This window comes from Salvelinus alpinus, chromosome 3, assembly GCF_045679555.1.
Source record: "Salvelinus alpinus chromosome 3, SLU_Salpinus.1, whole genome shotgun sequence".
Classification (NCBI taxonomy): Eukaryota; Metazoa; Chordata; class Actinopteri; order Salmoniformes; family Salmonidae; genus Salvelinus; species Salvelinus alpinus.
In genome coordinates, this window is record NC_092088.1 from 57130213 (window position 1) to 57153357 (window position 23145).

Below are 23145 nucleotides of genomic sequence, written 5' to 3' on the forward strand. Positions count from 1 at the left end.
GCCAGAGCTGACCGCTGCGGGACGTGCCACCACAGGAGGTTGGTTGCACCTTAATTGGGGAGGACGGGCTCGTGGTAATGGCTGGAGCGGAATAGGTGGAATTGTATCAAATACATCAAACACATGGTTTGATGCCATTCCATTCGCTATGCTCCAGCCATTCTTATGAGCCGTTCTCCCCTTAGCAGCCTCCACTAGGTGCTACAGCCATCGCCACCAAGAGGTTTACCCAGTCGACAAGTTCTACCCGAGAAGACGACCGCCATCACCTAGCCCGTACGACAGCCATGGCGGGCGTTTCCCCAGCTGCAGCACATATGACAGGCAAAGTCACAGAGGAGAGCAGACTTCGAGACACCACTCTCTAACACCATCGTGTACACGCTATGCACACACACTTTACAGAGACAAAGGTACAGGTAAACAAACTGTAGCTGGATATGACAGCTGATCTTCAACTGCCTGTCCTGTGGCCAAACAACGAAAAAGCGAACAATGTCAAATGCTACTGTGCAGATCCACACAGTCATGCTGTCCCCCACTGGACTTTGGGCAGTCCCCATTACCGGGGCACAGGCTGGTTACATTGTCTAACCATTTCAGAGACTTTGGTGTGAAGTACACAAATACAAATGTACAAAAAGACTTAAAGACAAAACAAGCACTTATGTTCTATGTTGTTATGTGACTATAGAAATTAAGCTACATTGTTCCCAAATTTGACAGTTTTCTACATTGCTGTTCTGAAACATGGAAGTTTCTTTTCCCACGGTAAGAGTACTATGGGACCTTTATTGTGACAACATCATGTGTGGGAATTATATTTTGAAATGTTATTCTGGCTCTTGGAAGAGGAGCAAAGGTTCATGGGTAATTCTTCCATGGGAGAAGGAACCACACTCTTGCCTAATTTTTCTACATTTACGTCATTTAGCAGACACTCTTATCCAGAGCAACTTCCAGTATTTTATTTGGGGGGGGGGGGGGGAGTGCATACTGCTCCCCTGTGGGAATCAAACCCACAACCCCGGCATTGCAAGCACCATGCTCTACCAACTGAGCCACATGGGATCTTGTCACATATAAATTGTGTAGCACTCCGACATTAAACATTGAGTCTAACACTGAAGTCGCAGTGTCCCTGGTTAACATTCTTATCACTGGCCTTACACTATGTTTATGTACTTCATACGTGACATTATACATGTAAGTCCCCACAAAAATATTATTTTCATGTCATATAGTGTATAATGAATCAAGGGGCATAAGCACAGTTTGTCAAACATGTATTTTTGGCTACTGAGTACCAGTGCAATCAGTCTCATAGGCAGTCGGTCTATGCACCCAGTGCCCTATAAATTAACGATCTGTTTATTTTTTTCTGGCAGACCTTCAGTCGGTAGCATCCAAGACACTCTACCTTGGTCATGTACTATACAGTAACCAGACAGTCTCAAAGTTCTGCCAGCATCTGGAGTGTGAATGAATGAATTGTCTAAGCCACAGCAGTATTGTAACTCAACGAAGCCCCAGGGTCAGGCCCAGGCCGTGATATTCTTACATTTTCTTCCGGAAATGTATCCTCATTTCTCTGTATTTGAGTTATTTCTCAACAATATATCAGAGACATTTCTAATTGCATTACAATAATGCATAATAACAATACCTTTTTATGACTTTTATAACAAGCATATCTAGTCATTCATCATGCAGTTCCTTCAGAAAGTATTCAAAGCCCTTGACTTTTTCCACATTTTCTTGTGTTATAGCCTGAATTAAAAATTGATTAAATTGAGATTTTGTGTAACTGGCCTACACACAATACCCCATAACGTCAAAGTGTAATTATGTTTATTTTTATATTGAAATGTATGAATTAAAAATGAAAAGCTGAGATGTCTTGAGATTGTTATATCAAGTATAAATAAGTTCAGGAGTAAACATGTGCTTAAAAAGTCACATAATAAGTTGTGTAGACTCAGTCTGTGTGCAATAATAGTGTTTAACATGATTTTTGAATGACTAATCTCTGTACCCCACACATAAAATTATCTGTAAGGTCCCTCAGTCGAGCAGTGAATTTCAAACACAGATTCAACTACAAAGACCAGGGATGTTTTCCAATGCCTCGCAAAGAAGGGCACCTATTGGTGGATGGTAAAAAATAAGAAAGCAGACATTGAATATTCCCTTGAGCACGGTGAAGTTATTAATTACACTCTGGATGGTGTAGATCAATACACCCAGTCACAACAACTACAAAGGTACAGGTGTCCTTCCAAACTCAGTTGCCGGAGAGGAAGGAAACGACTCAGGGATTTCACCATGAGGCCAGAGTTTAATTGCAGTGATAAGAGAGAACTGAGGATGGATTAACAACATTGTAGTTACTCCACAGTACTAACCTAAATGACAGAGTGAAAAGAAGGAAGCCTGTACAGAATACAAATATTCCAAAACATGCATCCTGTTTGCAATAAGGCATTAAAGTAAAACTGCAAAAAATGTGGCAAAGAAATTCACTTTATTTCCTGAAATCAAAGTGTTATGTTTGGGGTAAATCTAACACATTACTGAGTACCACTCTTCATAATTTCAAGCATGGTGGTGGCTGCATCATGTTATGGGTGTGCTTGACATCGGCAAGAACTAGGGAATCTTTTAGGATAAAAAGAAACGGAATGGAGCTAAGCACAGGCAAAATCTGATTGTCTGCTTTCCAATAAACACAGGGAGACAAATTCACCTTTCAGCAGGACATTGACCTTAAACACAAGGTCAAATATACACTGGAGTTGCTTACCAAGACAACATTGAATGTCCCTGAGTGGCCTAGTTATAGTTTTTACTGAAATCAGATTGAAAATCTATGGGAAGACATGAAAATGGCTGTCTAGCAATGATCAACAACCAACTTGTCAGAGCTTGAAGAATTTTTTTAATAATAATGTGCAAATATTGTACAAAAATCTTAGTGACTTTCCCAGAAAGACTCAAAGCTGTAATAGTGGCCGAAGTTGATTCTAACATGTATTCACTCAGGGGTGTGAATACTTACGTAAATTAGATATTTCTGTATTTCTAAAAACATGCTTTCACTTTGTCATTATGAGGTATTGTCTGTAGATGGGTAGGATTTAAAAAAAATGTAATCCATTTTGATTTCACACTGTAACACAACAAAATGTGTTATAAGTCAAGCGTTATGAATACTTTCTGAAGGCACTGTACATGGGTAACATTCACAGAGCCTTGGATGCTGCTATCAAAATAGCTTCTACCATTTTACATGGCAGTCTGCTCCAGTCTGCTCCAGCAAAAACAGGTTTTTATACATTATTTACCTAAGTATTCAGACACTTTGCTATGAGACTCAAAATTGAGCTCAGGTGCATCCTGTTTCCATTGATCATCCTTGATGTTTCTACAACTTCATTGGAGTCCACCTGTGGTAAATTCAATTGATTGGACATGATTTGGCAAGGCACACGCCTGTCTATATAAGGTCCCACAGGTGACAGTGCATGTCAAAGCAAAAACCAAGCCATGAGGTCGAAGGAATTGTCCGTAGTGCTCCGAGACAGGATTGGGTCGAGGCACAGATCTGGGGAAGGGTACCGAAAACTTTCTGCAGCATTGAATGTCCCCAAGAACACAGTGGCCTCCATCATTCTTAAATGGAAGAAGTTTGGCACCACCAAGACTTCCTAGACCTGGCCGCCCGGCCAAACTGAGCAATCGGGGTAGAAGAACCCGATGGTCACTCTGACAGAGCTCCAGAGTTCCACTGTGGAGATGGGAGAACCTTCCAGAAGGACCACCATCTCTGCAGCACTCCACCAATCAGGCCTTTATGGTAGAGTGGCCAGATGGAAGCCACTCCTCAGTAAAAGGCACATGACAGCCCACTTGGAGTTTGCCAAAAGGCACCTAAAGGACCCTGACCATGAGAAACAAGATTCTCTGGTCTGATGAAACCAAGATTGAACTCTTTGGCCTGAATGCCAAGTGTCATGTCTGGAGGAAACCTGGCACTATCCCTACGGTGAAGCATGGTGGTGGCAGCAACTCAACAAATACAGGTGTGCCAAACATGTAGCGTCATACCCAAGAAGACTCAAGGCTGTAATCGCTGCCAAAGGTGCTTCAACAAAGTACTGAGTAAAGGGTCTGAATACTTATGTAAATGTAGTTTTTAAGTTTGTTATTTTTTATGAATTTGCAACAAATTCTAAAAAACAGTTTTTGTTTGTCACTATGGGGTATCCATTTTAGAATAAGGTTGTAACATAAAATTTTGAAAAAGTCAATGGGTCTGAATACTTTCCAGATGCACTGTACGTGAATTATGGATCCTCCACCTGCAGTCCAAATAACACACATGGCTGCACATGGGGAGTGTGGGGTAATTCGCACTGACTGTGAATAAATCAATGGACTGCCTTAGTGCAGAAACAAATGTTCTTCTTATTCTCATTTTACACTAACGTGCTTGCTGTCTACAGGCATATAGAATCCCCATGCATGATTTTCTGAGGGAAATGGGTTGTGTTTATTGTTTTTTATTAAGATTACGTGTTCCCCTTACCTGGTTTTCCATTTCCCTGCTTTTTTCATTATGTGATAGTTATTATGAGCTATCTGTCCTATTTGCTGTGGTGCCCCTTTCGTATTTCTAATTCTAGTGGTAAATAATGCATGGAGTGATAATGCATGCTATTTTCAGTGTTTGTTTATTGCATGTTATTGCATTTGGCAATACATGTTTTAGAGATTGAAAGCTAGCAGAATAATCTACAATACTTTGTTGATCCTGACCTAAATCAATCCAAGTTAATTTCACATACATTTATTTGACTACCATGCTCTTTGGGATATGTTGTGCTTTCATTATGGAACATTTGAACAGCTCAGTGTCCTTACCTTACCATATTCTTCATCTTTCTCCAACATCGTGACCTGAATAAAGTGGTTAGTCAGTAAGTCAATGTTTCTGTCTCATCACCTGTCAGTTCAATATTGTCAATATTCCATCAGCTTGCTGAATCAACCAGGGCCAGGAAATGAATTGTTGTCTGCGTTCACCATTCACTGCGTTCACCCCATTACTGCTTTATATGATTTACTGTGTTTTCCTCCAATATTGAACCAATTCCCAGCATGAAGAATGTGTGCTCAGCATTGGATCGGTATGAATCAATGACCTGGCAAGATAAAGCAGGAGCCATTCAGGCTTGATATAGCATGCAGTGTGTCTAAAGTACTCATCCTGACACATTAAATCCAATATGTTTACCTGCCGGGCTAGAATGGGGTTTTAAACATTAAGGACAGCAGGGAACAATTCTTTGTCACCCAAATGACACGATAGCTGGACTGAACTTTCTTGGAAAATGTGTCACATTCTTGGAAGATTGTGTTAAATTAGCTATGATCAATTAGTTATGATGTTTTTGTGGCATAGCACACAGTTTGACGTGCATTGTCACGCCCTGGCCTTAGTATTCTTTGTTTTCTTTATTATTTTAGTTAGGTCAGGGTGTGACATGGGGAATGTTTGTGTTTTGTCTAGTTTGGGTGGTTATATGGTAAAGGGGGTGTTGGGTGTAGTGTATGGGTTTGTGTTGAGTGAATGTGTCTAGGTATGTCTATGGTTGAGTGAATGTGTCTAGGTATGTCTATGGTTGCCTGAGTGGTTCTCAATCAGAGACAGATGTTTTTCATTTGTCTCTGATTGGGAGCCATATTTAAGGCAGCCATAGGCATCATGTATTTGTGGGTAATTGTCTGTCTAAACGTTAGTAGCTTGTGTGTGCACTTTCGTTTTGTAGCTTCACGGTCGTTTGTTGTTTTATTAGTTTGTAAAGTGTTTCGTTTTTCCTTCTTAAAATAAAAAGAAGATGTCTTATTTTTCACATGCTGCGTTTTGGTCCTCTCTCTCTCCCTTTGACGATCGTGACAGAATTACCCACCAAACAAGGATCAAGCAGCGTGATCAGCGGCAACAGGAGCAACGCAAGGAGGAATGGCAATGGGAGTATAATCTGGACTACACTACGTGGGAGGAGATCGACAGGTGGGCAATCGACCCAGGGCGAATGCCGGTGCCCGCCTGGGATTCTCTGGCGCAGTGTGAGGAGGGATACCGGCGAATGGAGGCAGCAAAACGACGTGGTAGGAAGCCTGTGAGTCAGCCCCAAAAAATTATTGGGGGGGGCTTAAAGGGAGTGTGGCGAAGTCAGGTAGGAGACCTGCGCATACTCCCTGTACTTACCGTGGAGAGCGAGAGTACGGGCAGACACCGTGTTACGCAGTAGAGCGCATGGTGTCTCCTGTACGTGTTCATAGCCCGGTGCGGGTTATTCCACCTCCCCGCACTGATAGGGCTAGATTGGGCATTGAGCCAGGTGCCATGAAGCCGGCTCAACGCGTCTGGTCTCCAGTGCGTCTCCTCGGGCCGGCATACATGGCACCAGCCTTACGCATGGTGTCCCCGGTTCGCCTACATAGCCCGGTGCGGGTTATTCCATCTCCCCGCACTGGTCGGGCGACGGGGAGCATTCAAAGGCGCCACCTCCCCGCCCCAGCCCAGTACCACCAGTGCCTACACCACGCACCAGGCTTCCTGTGCGTCTCCAGAGCCCTGTTCCTCTTCCCCGCACTAGCCTTGAGATGCGTGTCCCCAGTCCGGTACCACCAGTTCCGGTACCACGCACCAAGCCTCTTGTGCGTATCCAGAGCCCTGTACGCACTGTTGCTTCTCCCCGCACTCGCCCTGAGGTGCGTGCCCTCAGCCCGGTACCATCTGTGCCGGTACCACGCACCAGGACTATAGTGCGCTTTGAGAGCCCAGTGTGTCCTGTTGCTGCTCCCCGCACTAGCCCTGAGATGCGTGTCCCCAGCCCGGTACCACCAGTTCCGGCACCACGCACTAGACCTAATGTGCGTCTCCAGGGTCAAGTATGCCCTGTTCCTTCTCCCAGCACTAGCCTTCAGGTGCGTGTCCCCAGCCCGGTACCACCAGTTCCGGCACCACGCACCAGGCCTACAGTGCGCCTCAGCCGGCCAGAGCTGCCCGTCTGCCAAGCGCCATCTGAGCCATCCGTCTACCCAGCGCCATCTGAGCCATCCGTCTACCCAGCGCCATCTGAGCCATCCGTCTACCCAGCGCCATCTGAGCCATCCGTCTACCCAGCGCCATCTGAGCCATCCGTCTGTCCCGAGCCGTCTGAGCCATCCGTCTGTCCCGAGCCGTCAGAGCCGTTAGTCAGTCAGGAGCCGCTAGAGCCATTCGTCAGTCAGGATCTGCCAGAGCCGCCAACCAGACAGGATCTGCCAGAGCCGCCAACCAGACAGGATCTGCCAGAGCCGCCAACCAGACAGGATCTGCCAGAGCCGCCAACCAGACAGGATCTGCCAGAGCCGCCAACCAGACAGGATCTGCCAGAGCCGCCAACCAGACAGGATCTGCCAGAGCCGCCAGCGAGCCATGATCTGCCAGAGCCGTCAGCGAGCCATGAGCAGCCAGAGCCGTCAGCGAGCCATGAGCAGCCAGAGCCGTCAGCGAGCCATGAGCAGCCAGAGCCGTCAGCGAGCCATGAGCAGCCAGAGCCGTCAGCCAGCCATGAGCAGCCAGAGCCGCCCGCCAGCCATGAGCAGCCAGAGTCGCCCGCCAGCCATGAGCAGCCAGAGTCGCCCGCCAGCCATGAGCAGCCAGAGTCGCCCGCCAGCCATGAGCAGCCAGAGTCGCCCGCCAGCCATGAGCAGCCAGAGTCGCCCGCCAGCCATGAGCAGCCAGAGTCGCCCGCCAGCCATGAGCAGCCAGAGTCGCCCGCCAGCCATGAGCAGCCAGAGTCGCCCGCCAGCCATGAGCAGCCAGAGTCGCCCGCCAGCCATGAGCAGCCAGAGTCGCCCGCCAGCCATGAACAGCCAGAGACACCGAAGCGGATATTGACAATGGTGGAGTGGTGGCCACGTCCCGCACCCGAGCCGCCGCCATATTAAGGCCCACCCCGGACCCTCCCTTTCTGTGTCAGGTTTTGCGGCCGGAGTCCGCACCTTTTGGGGGGGGTACTGTCACGCCCTGGCCTTAGTATTCTTTGTTTTCTTTATTATTTTAGTTAGGTCAGGGTGTGACAAGGGGAATGTTTGTGTTTTGTCTAGTTTGGGTGGTTATATGGTAAAAGGGGGTGTTGGGTGTAGTGTATGGGTTTGTGTTGAGTGAATGTGTCTAGGTATGTCTATGGTTGCCTGAGTGGTTCTCAATCAGAGACAGATGTTTTTCATTTGTCTCTGATTGGGAGCCATATTTAAGGCAGCCATAGGCATCATGTATTTGTGGGTAATTGTCTATGTCTAAACGTTAGTAGCTTGTGTGTGCACTTTCGTTTTGTAGCTTCACGGTCGTTTGTTGTTTTATTAGTTTGTAAAGTGTTTTGTTTCGTTTTTCCTTCTTAAAATAAAAAGAAGATGTCTTATTTTTCACATGCTGCGTTTTGGTCCTCTCTCTCTCCCTTTGACGATCGTGACATGCATTGTGCTGCCTATGCATATTAAAATAGATACTTCGGTGTCGGTTAGGACTGTGTTGCGTGTTTGTTGTCAGGTTGCCTGTTTCAATAAGGCCTGGATAAATTACTGGAGACACAATAGAAACAAGTACATAAAGTGTTTCTGAAATGTATCGGTAGGGTAAAGAAAAACTACGACCTGGGTTCAAATTCTTTAAAATACTTTAACTGTAATTAATTGAGCTTAACTGGTGCAATGGAACTAATGGAATAATCCCAAAACTGCAAACCCTGTCCTTCCAAGCAGACTGAATCTACTGCTTGAAGTATTTCAAAGAAAACAAGTACTATTTGAACCCAGGCTTGATGACTGACTATTGGTCTTCGGACTTCACTGGCTGGGTATAGAAATATTTTTGCCATTAATGTCTCATTTCCATTACATTTATGATACTAAAATTCACTTTACTTGAAAGCATATGGGGAGAATGATGCCCTTGAAAATGTATTAAAGTTCAGTAAGAGCTCTGCCATGGTGTTCTTGTTAGAAGGCAGTTCAGCCACTCTTCTATTCACCCCTAAAATCTATCTCAGTGATAATGCCCAGACGGAAAGTGTTCTCAATCTCAAACATAGTGCAGGAGGTAATCATAGGTGAAAGTCAATGAAAATAATCACATTTTTACAACCTTCCTTGGCAGCTGCACAAGTTACGGATGATTCTGTGGCTAATACAGACGGACATAATTGGCTCTTGAAGACTCAAACTACACATCAATGTGCTGTAAATTCATCTGTTAGAAAGAACCTTTTGGGGGATTATTTAATGAAACTTCTCTGGCTTTCAGGTCTTTTTCATTACAAACCTGAAAAACAGCCATTTGTCTTTATTACATGGGATGTTTTTCACTCTTTTACAATCACAGGGTAGTGCTTGTGGAGAATATTCCAGAAGATGTCACCTTCTCTGAGAATGGTACGGCCCACCTCAACCTCTCTGCTGGGCTGCACAGCCTACTGGACCTGGCCGTGGCTGGTCGTTCTGTGGAGATTGTGTCACCACAATGGAACCTGAACTCATCTGACACTGAATCAAGCTTCCTACCATCTTCTAGGCAGGTAAGCACAACAACCAATCAGGTAGCCCCCCAGGCCAAGTGAGTCATTAGAAGGGGTCGATTGGCCATCTGGCAATTCTGGCAAGTGCCAGATGTCCGAACCATTTTTTTCTTGGGTAAGCTGGTCAAAATTGAAAATAAATATGTTTATATAAACAGTATAAAAATAAAACAATGAAAAAGGTGACATGGCAGCCCATGGGCCTGTTAAGTAAAAAAATTTAGATTTTTGCATATTTTCTTTGTTATCCTAATCTATAATGAGCATTTGGCTGAACAGTTGGCTGAGGTCACACAAACGCACATTCAAAGTCAAACGAGACATCAGCAAAAAGACCCACTCCGACCCCATCATCAGTTAGACAGCCAAGATCATGGATCGTAGGAAACGGAAAGGGTGCCTATAAATGTAGAAAGAGCACATTCTACATTGTAATTTCACTCAGAAATCGTATTTTTGGGCCGTCTAAAACCATGATTTGGTCAAACATGAATCCTGTAATGAAAGTGTCTGCCCTGCCCCTGCGCCTGTGCCCTCTCTGGGGCCTGCTGCTGTTCTTGGGTTGCATGTTTCTTCACAATATTGTTTTGAACGATCGTTTTGGACTGATGCCCAACTGAGCATTCTTCTCAATGCTTCGTCAATGAGCGCTGATGAAGATTTCATCCAAGATTACATGACTAAAACATTTTTAGGACATTACATTTACTGTTGGATGAATACATGGCTACTAGCAGTGGGTATTATATTTATCTATTATATTTATATTTAGTTAGAGATCTAGTTAATGTGTTGAACCACATGTTTTATTTGCATATGATATTAGTTAGTGCACATAAAGATGTATGTAATTAATCTCTATTGAACCTGAATTATTTTTCTCCTATTTTCACATTAAAATATAGCAACTATAGTCTAATTGTCAATTGTCTTGCCATTCACTGGTACGTGGGTTATCACACCTAGCCATAATGCTTACTTTACGTTGCAGTGTTACTAATGGTCTTTTTCTTGTCAGCAAAACCAGATGCTCATAACTGTTCTTTGACCTAGAATACAAAATGACATATTTTTCACCTTATTCCACCTGCTTTGACTTGCTTTCTATGAGAAGCTTCAAAGATCAGCCAGTGAAAATCTCACTTTTAAACGTTCATATTCTGTTAACTAATACCCAAATAATGTTGTTGACTCATCCTATACCTGTATTTGTGGCCAATGCATACATTGGAGAGAAAAAAAACTCTAAAATATCCCCACCTCAATCTTTTATCTCAAACAGACTGTTTAAAAAATGCTTGCTGTATGATGTCATCCTCCTGAGGGGGATGAACTGGCCAATCAGCAGTCTAGAGGAGGATGAGCTGGCCAATCAGCGGTCTACACGTGTGAATATTTTTTATGACCGGTATACGCCCACACCATTTTGTTGTTTGGGGTACGCAGCACCATTCCAACACAGAAAAGCAGATTTTTTACATGCTTAATTAAAAACATTGGGAAAGAAAACATTTTCACTCAGAAAACATTTTCACTCATATTGTAAATAAGTAGAGGTCCTATTTCATAGAAATCTGGAAACACTGGACAGTTACTTTAAGCCCAGTCTTATCCATACCTCACACATTGTATTTATAGACATATGCAGGCTAGGTATGTCCTCTTTCTGCCAGAATGTGCCATTAGTAGTCCTAGGTTGCAGGCAAAGCTGAGCCCATCCACTGTGTTGGCACACAGGCAGACTCCAAAACAGCTGACAGCCATTAGCACCCAAACAGCCCTGCTTATACTGAGGTTAAACTTACACTTGGGTTTGGCTAAAATGGCAGCCTTGAGTTTTGGACAGCCCCTTGTATCTACCCACTGGTGTTTAGTTAAACTGAACAAAAATATAAATGCAACATGCAACAATTTCAAAGATTTTACTGAGTTACAATTCATAGAAGGACATCTGTCAATTGAAATAAATTCATTAGGCCCTAATCTATGGATTTTACATGATTGGGAATATGCATCTGTTCGTCACCAATGTCTTTAAAAAAAGGTAGGAGCGTGGATCAGAAATCCAGTCAGTATCTGGTGTGACCACAATTTGCCTCATGCAGCGCAACAAATCTCCTTTGCATAGAGTTGATCAGGCTGTTGATTGTGGCCTGTGGAAAGTTGTCCCACTCCTCTTCAATAGCTGTGTGAAGTTGTTGGATATTGGCGGTAACTGGAACACGCTGTTGTACATGTCGATCCAGAGCATCCCAAACAGGCTCAATGGGTGACATGTCTGGTGAGTATGCATGCCATGGAAGAAATGGGACATTTTCAGCTTCCAGGAATTGTGTACAGATCCTTGTGACATGGGGCCATGCATTATGATGCATGACAATGGGCCTCAGGATCTCGCCACTGTATCTCTGTGCATTCAAATTGCCATAGATAAAATGCAATTGTGTTTTTTTGTCTGTAGCTTCAGCTTGCCCATACCATAACCCCACCGCCACCATGGGGTACTCTGCTCACAACATTGACATCAGCAAACCGCTGGCCCACATGACCCCATACACACTGTCTGCCATCTGCCCGGTACAGTTGAAACCGAGATTCATCTGTGAAGAGCACTCTTCTCCAGTGTGCCAGTGGCCATCGAAGGTGAGCATTTACCCACTGAAGTCGGTTACGACTCCGAACTGCAGTCAAGTCAAGACCCTGGTGAGGATGACGAGCACACACATGAGCTTCCCTGAGACAGTTTCTGACAGTTTGTGCTGAAATTCTTCAGTTGTGCAAACTCACAGTTTCATCAGCTGTCCGGGTGGCTGGTCTCAAACAATCCCGCAAGTGTAGAAGCCGGATATGGAGGTCCTGGGCTGGCGAAGTTACATGTGGTCTGCAGTTGTGAGGCCGGTTGGACTTACTGCCAAATTCTCTGAAACGACGTTGGAGGCAGTTCATGGTAGACAAATGAACATTCAATTCTCTGTCAACAGCTCTGCTGGACATTCCTGCAGTCAGCATGTCAATTGCACGCTCCCTATGGTATTGTGTTGTGTGACGAAACTACATTTTAGAGTGGCCTTTTATTGTCCCCAGCACACGCTTAACCTGTGTAATGATCATGCATTTTAATCAGTTTCTTGATATGACACACCTGTCAGGAGAATGGATTATCGGTGCAAAGGAGAAATGCTCACTAACAGGGATGTAAACAAATTTGTGCACAACATTTTAAAGAAATAAGCTTTATGTGCATAGAGAACATTTCTGGGATCTTTTATTTTAGCTCATGAAACAACACTTTAGATTTTAATTTTTTGTTCAGTGTAATTAGTGTCATGCCTAATTGCTCGCCTTGGCAGTTTGACCCGAAAAGGTGCCTCCAGGCTATGCAAAACTAATCGCTTTAGCCTGCAGCAATTGTTTCCTGTGCTCCACTGAAATGAAACCTCAGTTTAAAAATGGACAGGGGACCTGAATGTGTAACATGTTATTTCAGAGCATGGCTATGCTTTATGCTCCCTGAATATGTATACTCATGTGTAGTGGTATATCCCTGAATGTGTATCCTCATGTGTAGGGGTATATCCCTGAATGTGTATCCTCATGTGTAGGGGTATATCCCTGAATGTGTATCCTCATGTGTAGGGGTATATCCCTGAATGTGTATACTCATGTGTAGGGGTATATCCCTGAATGTGTATCCTCATGTGTAGCGGTATATCCCTGAATGTGTATACTCATGTGGAGGGGTATATCCCTGAATGTGTATACTCATGTGGAGGGGTATATCCCTGAATGTGTATACTCATGTGGAGGGGTATATCCATGAATGACGATTTGGAGAATTGGACACTGCTCGTATGTAATTTTCCCACCATGTTAGGAATTTTCGAAACATCCCCTATAAAACACATCCAGTACACACCAGAATGTGATGACCTATGGTGATGCTATTGATTGTGTTCTTGCTTACAGGGTCAGGCTTTGCTGCAAAGACTGCAGGGGCTGAAGAAGAAGGGAGTCAATTTGAAGATAGCTAGTGGAATGATCGACTCTGTAGAGCTCAAGAGCCTCTCTCGTCTGAGTGAGTCATGATGTAACCCACAACAACAGAGTTACAGCTACATTTACTTTCCATATACAGTACCAGTCAAAAGTTTGGACAAACCAACTCATTCCAGGATTTTTCTTTATTTTTACTATTTTCTTAATTTGTTTGAGCCAATCAGTTGTGTTGTGACAAGGTAGCGGTGGTATGCAGAAGATAGCCCTATTTGGTAAGAGACCAAGTCCATATTATGGCAAGAACAGCTCAAATAAGCAAAGATAAATGTGCAGTCGCAAAAACCATCAAGCGCTATGATGAAACTTGCTCTCATGAGGCCCGCCACAGGAAAGGAAGACCCAGAGTTACCTCTACTGCAGAGGATAAGTTCATTAGAGTTACCAACCTCAGAAAGTGCAGCCCAAATAAATGCTTCAGGCTGTGTAAAGGCTTTTCGACCAAGAAGGAGAGTGATGGAGTGCTGCATCAGATGACCTGGCCTCCACAATCACCCAACCTCAACTCAATTGAGATGGTTTTGGATGAGTTGGACCGCAGCATGAAGGAAAAGCAGCCAACAAGTGCTCAGCATATGTGGGAACTCCTTCAAGACTGTTGGAAAAGCATTCCATGTGAAGCTGGTTGAGAGATTCCCAAGAGTTTGCAAAGCTGTTATCAAGGCAAAGGGTGGCTACTTTGAAGAATCTCAAATATAAAATATATTTGGATTTGTTTTACACTTTTTTGGTTACTACATGATTCAAATGTGTTATTTCATAGTTTTGATGTCTTCACTATTATTCTACAATGTAGAAAATAGTAAAAAATAAAGAAAAACACTTGAATGAGTAGGTGTGTCCAAACTTTTAACTGGTACTGTATATTGCCACTTTTTATAGAAAATACTGTGTATATCATTACTATTGGTAGTGGAAATTACTTTAATTGCAGCGCATTCATATAGTCTTGACACTTACCCTCGAGGAGGGACATTACATCATGACTCCCATCTTACACACAATACTAACATACATCAAATGTTGAGATTTCTATCTCTGTCGTTTTCTGTGTCTTTTCCCACCTGTGTAGGTGAGGTGCACTACATTAACATGACTGCCCTGACCAAAGGCTTCCTGCACTCTTCTTTCTGGGTGGTGGACAGGAAGCACATCTACATCGGCAGTGCCACCATGGACTGGCGATCACTGTCTACGGTATCTTAGTATATTCACTACATTATTTCACCTACTGTACCTGTGTATATTTCTGTAACATTTTTACCCAATTCAATGAGACCACCTATGAGGTTCACCTCATCTTGACTATGTTCCATACCTTGATTACGTAAACCCTTTTACCAACCAATTGTGTACACAGAATCTGTTTGATTTTTAGTTCTGATATTTGACAGGTATGTTGAGGCGACTGTGTACAGCCATCTTCTCTGGTGATTTGTCCAATGACTCAGCAATAAATATTTATTCAAACACTGCTATTTACCCTAGGAGAACAGCATACATTAATTGGCTCATGTTGCACAAACATACTGAATAGGAAACAAATGCAACCTTATAGTTGGCAGAAAACTGAATTAATTGAGTAGGGACAAAAAGGAAATGTGGACATTCTTTCATGTGCTGCTCAAAGCTGGAAAAGTACAACAGTTCATTAAAGTGTGACCCCATTCACTGTACCTAGCCTGCCTATCTTTAGCACTTCTCTGAAATAAACCCTTGCTTGAAAAGGGCATCACTTGAAAAACCCAGCTGTGAGAGGGGATAGGAGAGGCCTGGTGATTGGAAGTGCCTGGAGGACTATTTGCCTTGTCCAGGGCCAGAAGAGGGCAGGAGAGGATGGGGGGGGGGGGGGGGGTCAGAGCTGAAGAGGCTAGAAGCACTGAGCTGTGGAGGGGAGACAAGAACAAGGGAGAAGGGTAAATGGAAGTGTGGGGAGTAGGAGATGGAAGGAGAGGACAGGGTGGGAATGGAAGTAAAGGAGAAAGGGGGAAGGAAGAAGAAGAGGAGATGGGTGGAGAAAGGGTAAAGTTGGGTGTGGGTGAAGTTCCTGGGGGCACGTGCTAACATCTTACAACATCTGTGTTGTTGCTTTGTTGTCTCTTAGATGAAAGAACTGGGGATCATCATCTACAACTGTAGTTGTCTGGCACTGGACCTGCACAGGGTATTCAACCTCTACTGGCAGCTGCAGTATAAGGACTTTGTACCGTCCATCTGGTCCAAGAGGCTGAGTGCCCTGTGGAACAAAGATGAAAACCTCCCACTTCTCTTCAACAACACCAAGGCTGAGGTCTTTCTCTCTGTGAGTGACATTCTCACCCATGGCTTTATACTTAAGGCCAGGAGTTTGTCCTGACGATGTGACCTTATAACAAGGGCCTTGAGTTTTTCCATGTCTGGTTATATAGTCAGGGAAAAACTCATGCCGTTACTAATGTATCAATGTTTTCTTTTATCACTCTGAGAGACAAGCTCATCTTTATATTCGATTAATTAATACCGTTCTGAGATTAGGAATTCTGTGGTTTTTTTCTTGCTAGCAATAAGAAATTGCCAATATTTATGGGTACTATATGCCTAGCGAAGACTTTTCTTGGCTCCAACCTTTTCATTAGTCCTGATATGATGTAAATATTTGCAACGTCCTCCCACAGTTGTAATAACTTTCAAGAGAGGTGACGGTTAAGTGGAAAAAGTTATTTCTTATACAGCTCGCTATAACTCATCAGTTCGATTTTTTTATGTATGCTGACTGGATGAAAGATGGCATTGCTTCCAACAAGCTATAAAGAGGCTTGCCCATCCCTTCATGTCGATTAACATTTCTGAAATGCAGAGGAAGCGTTAATCATTGGAGCTATTGATAACAATCCATGTGAACCGTGATCTGTCATTGTTCTCATCACACACACCCACATTCTGCTTACACGCAGAGAGGGGGGTGAGACATATCAATAAATAAATAAAATCGAGACAGGATCAGTTCTAGGGAGATACAAGTAGAGAGAAGGTAAAGCTGCTGTTCGAATACTAATGACCTCTTTAGAAATCATCATTTTACTCTTAGAGAGGCTGTGACAAAGATATACTCCAAGAGGTGTGGTGATGATGATGATGACGACAATGACAATGATTGATTGCATCTACAGTATATAGCCCTGGCATTGACATGAGGGTTTCAGTTCTCTACTCTCCACTGATTTTAATAAGTGTCTGTTATCATTTTGCGGCAGAGCTCTCCAGATGTCTTCTGCCCTAAAGACAGGACCAGAGACCTCGACGCCATATCCTATGTGATCCAAAAGGCCAAGAGGTTCATCTATATATCCATTACAGACTACCTGCCTCTCACTAACAGGAATTCTCACAGGTGAGCAATCTTTAATACTGACAGCACCTGATAATCTTATTGTTAGCATTGTATCACATGCCCATTTATACAACACAATGATAACTGATAGAATGAAACTGATAGGATGAAACTGTGTAACTGTGTGTATAATTACCAGTCATTACCAAGCAGATAAGTGTTTGTCACTCTTTGTTACCGGGACAGATACTGGTCAGGTATAGATGGGATGCTTCGGGAGGCCTTGATCCTGAGAAACATCAAAGTGCGTCTGTTAGTAAGCTGCTGGGAGCAGACACACCCCCTGACCTTTAACTTTGTGTGGTCCCTGAAGACCTTGTGTATGGAGCTCCCTAACTGTTCACTGGAGGCTGTGAGTGTGCACCTACAATACATTATTGGACACCACACACCTACATCCTCATTAACTGGATACAAATTGTATAACATCACTCCTCATGCCTATGTTTTCAGGCACATCATACCTATATTATAATCTCTACTGTACCTGCAAACCTTATGTACTGTATATCATGTAAAACATATTCATCACTACTGCTAAGCCAGTCCTTCTGTGTGTTTTGTGCAGAAGTTCTTCAGCACCAGGGAGCAGAGAGATGGCACGCTACAGGGAATCAACCATAACAGATTCATAGTGACAGACAGTGCTGTGTACATAGGCGAGTTTACTTCCATGAATTTCAGATGACTAATATGTATTTTTCGAATGAACGAATGCTTGATTTGTTTATTCAATTATTGGTCTGTCACTGGTTGGTGGGTTGATTAGTTTGCTTGTGAGGTCTTTGGCTAGTACTTTTGATTAATGCTTTGGTGGGTGTCTGTTGTCCCATAGGGAACTTTGACTGGGTGGGGAATGAGTTTATGTTCAACGCTGGAGCAGGCATGGTGATCAGTCAGGCAGAGGGGCTGAAGGAGAGGAACTCAACGTTGGTGGAACAGGTGAGGGCTGCGTTCCAGCGGGACTGGTATTCACGCCACACCATGAGCCTGCAGGCTAACAAGATCCCAGTCTGCAACAAGCACCAGCTCAACCAACTGGCACATCTCAAAATCACTCAACCACCAGAGAGCAGTGGGAGTCAGGAGAGTCCCAATGGCTCCTTCTGAATCCAAAGACATGTGGTGTGTTACAAGACTGTTTTATGCAGGCTTTAAGAGAAAAATAACTGTTTGAATGCTGAAATCGGTTACAACTTGTTTTTAGGTAATATTTGTTTTTCTATCACGTCTGCTGTTTATTTCATCCTCTATGACTGTTTCTTACATAAGACATGGGCAGGGAACTGATGAAATTAATATATTTTCTATTGATTGCCAAACCTAAATATAGTTAATTGTTTAATCCATTTTACCAATAATGTCATAATTTATCACAACCCTTTAAAACCCTCTCTGACCAAAACACAGTTGGAGCAGCATGGACAGTATTGTGGAGATACAGTATATCCTATACAAATCTATACTCCAAGGATGTTTACCTTGTGTCTTCAATATTCATTTTTAAAGTGCAGAATTCCTTCAGCCTCGACCAAATGAACAGGTGCCATTTGTCAGTTGGACAACAGCTGATCAAACAAACCGAATGGGAAAATAACAGACTACCAGAAGCATGTCTTGATCTCATCTGACTCATAAGCTTTCGGGTGTTTATTGTTGCAGAGTACAGACAATTATGCTCCATTGGCATCAATATATTTTGGTATTGCATCTAAAATCCTGTTTTGGTATCAACTAGAATGTATACTTGATTATGTTTAATATCACCATGCCAGGGGTTGATCTCGGAATCTTAACTAAATTTCCAGGATTATGATACATTAACCAATTTTAAGATGAAAAAAAACGTTGCATATTTTATTATATTCTGTATATTGTCTTTGTTGGAAACACTCAAAAGGGTAGAACTAGATATGTATTCAACTTTAAATAGAGCTTTAGGCCTCTTGTGTTGTTTTAACATGATCAAGAAATTGATCTATTACTGAATTTTTCATGAAATTTACATTTCTGTAAAAAGGTGTCTTGCTTCCTTGATTATATTGGAAAGTATTGAAAACCATCACTACAGAAACACAACTTCCCTGGGCTTTACTTAGTTTGTAAATGGATATGCTACCATACCACTGTCATATGCTGTCATATGATAAACAGAGAAACAGCAACAGAGGTCGATAGCACACTAACGTTGGAAGGTGCTGAGCTGCCATTTAAGGTCTAAGGTATTCGTTTGGTCAAGTGACAAGACTAGACAATGATTTACCTAATGGAATATTGGAAATTGATTCCCACGGTCTTCATGGATAATTGGGTTTCTTTCTGGTATAACTCAGCTGGAAAAAGGTGTCTAACGAGTGGTACAACTGTAGCTCTCTTTGGAAGCAGATGTTGACTTATTTACCAGATATTGAAAAAACAGTTGTTGAAGGGGATTTCAGTCAGTAAGATCAATAGCATGAATTTTTAAAGACTGCTAGACACCATTTCCAGTTTCCCCTAAGGACATGTTTTGAAATAAGACCGCATGCATTGCTTAACTTAACACTGACAGAGAAAATAACCACAGCATCTCTTTACATCACCCGCATGATACAAGCTTTGCACCTGATCATCAAAGATGATCAACTACAGGAGTTGTTAACATCTTTTTATGATTATGTCACGCCAATTAAGAAATTCTGTATGTAATAGCCTATCTGTGGTGGTTTATGGGCATTATACTTATATTAATTGTAATGTCTTATATCTGTATTTTCATTGTCTTTTTACAGTAATATAATGGGACAACACTTTCTCTATGGTTACAGATGGTTGTCTTTGCACATAATCTGTTTTCATTGGGGTTCTTTTATATCTGTACCTATTTTGATACAGGAAAAATATTAATAGTAGACTGACAAAATAACAATGCACTTCCTGAAAATATTGTCAGTGTTAACCAGAACATAAATGTAGCATTAACAAACGTCTATGATGTACACTGCACTTGTGCCAGACAATGTTCTTAAAATAGTTTAATCTGAGAGTAAATATCTGTACAACAATTTACCCTTTAACTATGTCCTCTTATCAAAAAGAGGGAGTCAAAGGCATCTGGCTGCTTTTGGTGCAACAGTCCAGAGTGGGCTATTTCGAATATTGTTTAAAGAGTACCTCAATATTGACTCTGTTTCGGGTGCTCTTTGTCACTTTTTATCACTTATTGCTGACAAATCTTCAGTCACTGTATTACTCTTGATGTAGCAATGCTGGGATTAACATTTACATATTTTGTCATTTAACAGACGCTCTTATCCACAGCGACTTACAATTACTAACCTATACATCGAACTAATTAAGAACAGATCAGAGCAAACCAAATTTGGGGCGAGTCCCAGATACAATCTATAAACTGTCCCTGACTAACTGTTGCCACCTAGAGTTAGTTTGAGGAAAGGCTATTCCTCTTACCTGCAAACAGGCACAAAAGATGTCTGAAATAATTAAATTGTGGATTAGACAGATATCCTACATTTGATTAGAATTGTCTCCTGTGTTGTTTTCTCAAGATGTTACATTAGATTGGTAAATCCACAGTAGGCCAACATGTCATAGGCTACTACTGACTGGTAAATCTGTTCATTAAAGGTATGATTGTAATATTAAAATAATAATTGGAAGGATAACACTGTGGTCAAGGTGACCACAGTTCATTCAAAAGCACATTGCATCACATCACAACACTGAAGATGTTAATTTCACTACCGTCTATTAAAGTACAATTACTGCCCTCTGGAGGACAATATGTCCCACCAATTGATTATACACTGACTGTACAAAATATTAAGAACTCCTTCCTAATATTGAGTTGCACACCTCGGCCCCACGAAGCGTTCCACAGGGATGCTGGGCCATTCTGACTCCAATGCTTCCCACAGTTATGTCAAGTTGGCTGGATGTCTTTTGGGTGGTGAACCATTCTTGATACACACGGGAAACTGTTGTGCGTGAAATACCCAGCAGCGTAGCAGTTCTCGACACAAACCGGTGAGCCTGGCACCTACTACCATACCCCATTCAAAGGCACTTCAATATTTGATCTTGCCCATTCAGCCTCTGAATGGCACACATACACAATCCCTGTCTCAATTGTCTCAAGTTTAAAAATCCTTCTTTAACCTGTCTCCTCCCCTTCATCTACACCGATTGAAGTGGATTTAACAAGTGACATCAATAAGGGATCATAGCTTTCACCTGGATTAACCTAGTCAGTCTGTCATGGAAAGAGTAGGTGTTCATAATATTTTGTCCAATCAGTGTACATTATGCTATCTCTGTTTTGCATCTAATTTGCTCAATTTCGGCATACTCACTCCTTGTATGCCCTGCCTTTATGAACTGTATAGTACAATAGACAGAGCCTTCTTTTAAAATGATAGAATTTCAAAATACAAAAGGAATGTATATTTATTGTATAACCTTGTTGATGCCTGTATCTAATTGATACTTTTAATTTGTACTCTTAATAAAAAGTGTTCTGGCATTGTATTGTGGTTTTATTCAGAGCCTGTACATGTCACTGTCCAGTCCAACCTCAGTGACTATCCATTTCAGATTACTTGTGATTTAAACTGTGGGGGTTTAACCTATGAACTAATGAACCCTATCTCAAGAGTGGGGATGGTGAGGGCTCTCAATCATGAAACTAGGCTAAGTATACTGACTCAATCACCCTATTCAGGCATAGAGGGAGCTCAGTAGCCTCGTAATTAGCAGACTGATTACCACCAGAGAGGAAGAGGCAAAGTGAGAGGCTCCACTCCCGTCAAAATCTGCCTATGCAGAACAAGTGGGGACGGAGGTCTATGAGAGAGTGCCGGATTTGGTCAACTGAAATTTGTATTGCTAATTTGCTGAGTGAGGGTTATTTGATCAAATAGAAGTTTCGTAATGTTTAGGTTGTTACGAATATACTGATATAAGTGGATGCATGTTAGTCTGAATACCAGTCCACTCCTTGTTATTGCTTTGGCACATGACATGGAGTACAGGGAGTGGATTAGGTAAAGAGACTGGTACCCAGGTTAGACGCACATGGCATCTCGGCAACTTTTCCTTCTTTTTTTCAAGAAAAACTATTTTATATCGGAGTTGTTGGTTCACACGCATATCTGGCCTCTCATTGGCTAGAATGTTCCCACCTCCTCCCACCTGCCTTTTCCGCCTTTGCAACAACAACTCCCATTGTTAGGGTGGAGACAAGACCATCTCATCATTATATAGAATATGGTCAGGTTCCCCTGCTCAGATGTTGCATACATCAACCAATGGTTGCGTGCCACGTTATCGACTGACAGATTACTATTGCCGTGTTCACATGCAAGTCGGAACTAGGAAACTCTGAAATGTCAGACTTGCTAACTGGTTGTAGTTATACACGTGCCACGTTCAACCAGTTGGCAAGTCGGACATTTACAAGTTTCCTAGTTCTGACTAGCAGGCGAACACGGCATATAACATGATGTGGCTAGCTGATACTTAAAATGTCTGTCCAGGTGTTGTAAGATCTGGCATGCGTCAGCAATGCCTGGGCAGAGGAACACACCCTATCTCTGTTAGAGCTACACTGATATCCATGTAAGTTCAGTGAGCTCAGGCGGCTTGCGACGCTAGGTGCGCTCCCTCTTCTCAGGTGAAGCGACGTCACCCAACAACCAATGGGCAAACTGTGCCGGTTCATGCTGGGATCATAGCTGAAGAAAGTGTCCCAGCACCCCCAAAAAATGACACTTCTGACTGAAGTAGAGTCACCGGGTGCGTTCCTATTCTTAGACCTTGCTGACACCTGACAGATCTTTGCCTGGATAGGTATTTTAAGTATCAGCTAACCACGTTACAGCAATTTGTCAGTCGATGACGTGGCACGCAACCATTGGTTGTTGCATCGCCTCGGCTTATTAGCTGTGGAACGTGCCCACTGCCTGCATTGGCGAAATGGCAGGGAATTGGGCAGTGCTGTAGTTGGTCCAAAGATGGTGAATAAATGAAGGCCGATTACTCAGGCCGATTACCATTTAAAAAAGGTCAGTTCTGGTCTGCTTAACAGGGAGATTA

At 42.8% G+C, this 23145-nt stretch overlaps 1 protein-coding gene across 2 annotated transcripts in view; it reads left to right on the forward strand.

Annotated features, from left to right (window-relative positions):
* Window positions 1-21577, forward strand: part of LOC139570987 (inactive phospholipase D5-like) — a 102315-nt gene extending 80738 nt beyond the window's left edge. For both annotated transcript variants that reach the window (XM_071393397.1, XM_071393398.1), the window contains exons 3-10: window positions 9437-9629; window positions 13596-13704; window positions 14755-14879; window positions 15787-15984; window positions 16916-17052; window positions 17239-17404; window positions 17621-17711; window positions 17888-21577. In XM_071393397.1, the coding sequence (XP_071249498.1) occupies window positions 9437-9629; window positions 13596-13704; window positions 14755-14879; window positions 15787-15984; window positions 16916-17052; window positions 17239-17404; window positions 17621-17711; window positions 17888-18162 (1294 nt within the window). In that variant the 3' untranslated portion in view covers window positions 18163-21577. The remainder of the gene's footprint in view (window positions 1-9436; window positions 9630-13595; window positions 13705-14754; window positions 14880-15786; window positions 15985-16915; window positions 17053-17238; window positions 17405-17620; window positions 17712-17887) is intronic.
* Window positions 21578-23145: the final 1568 nt, after the last annotated feature.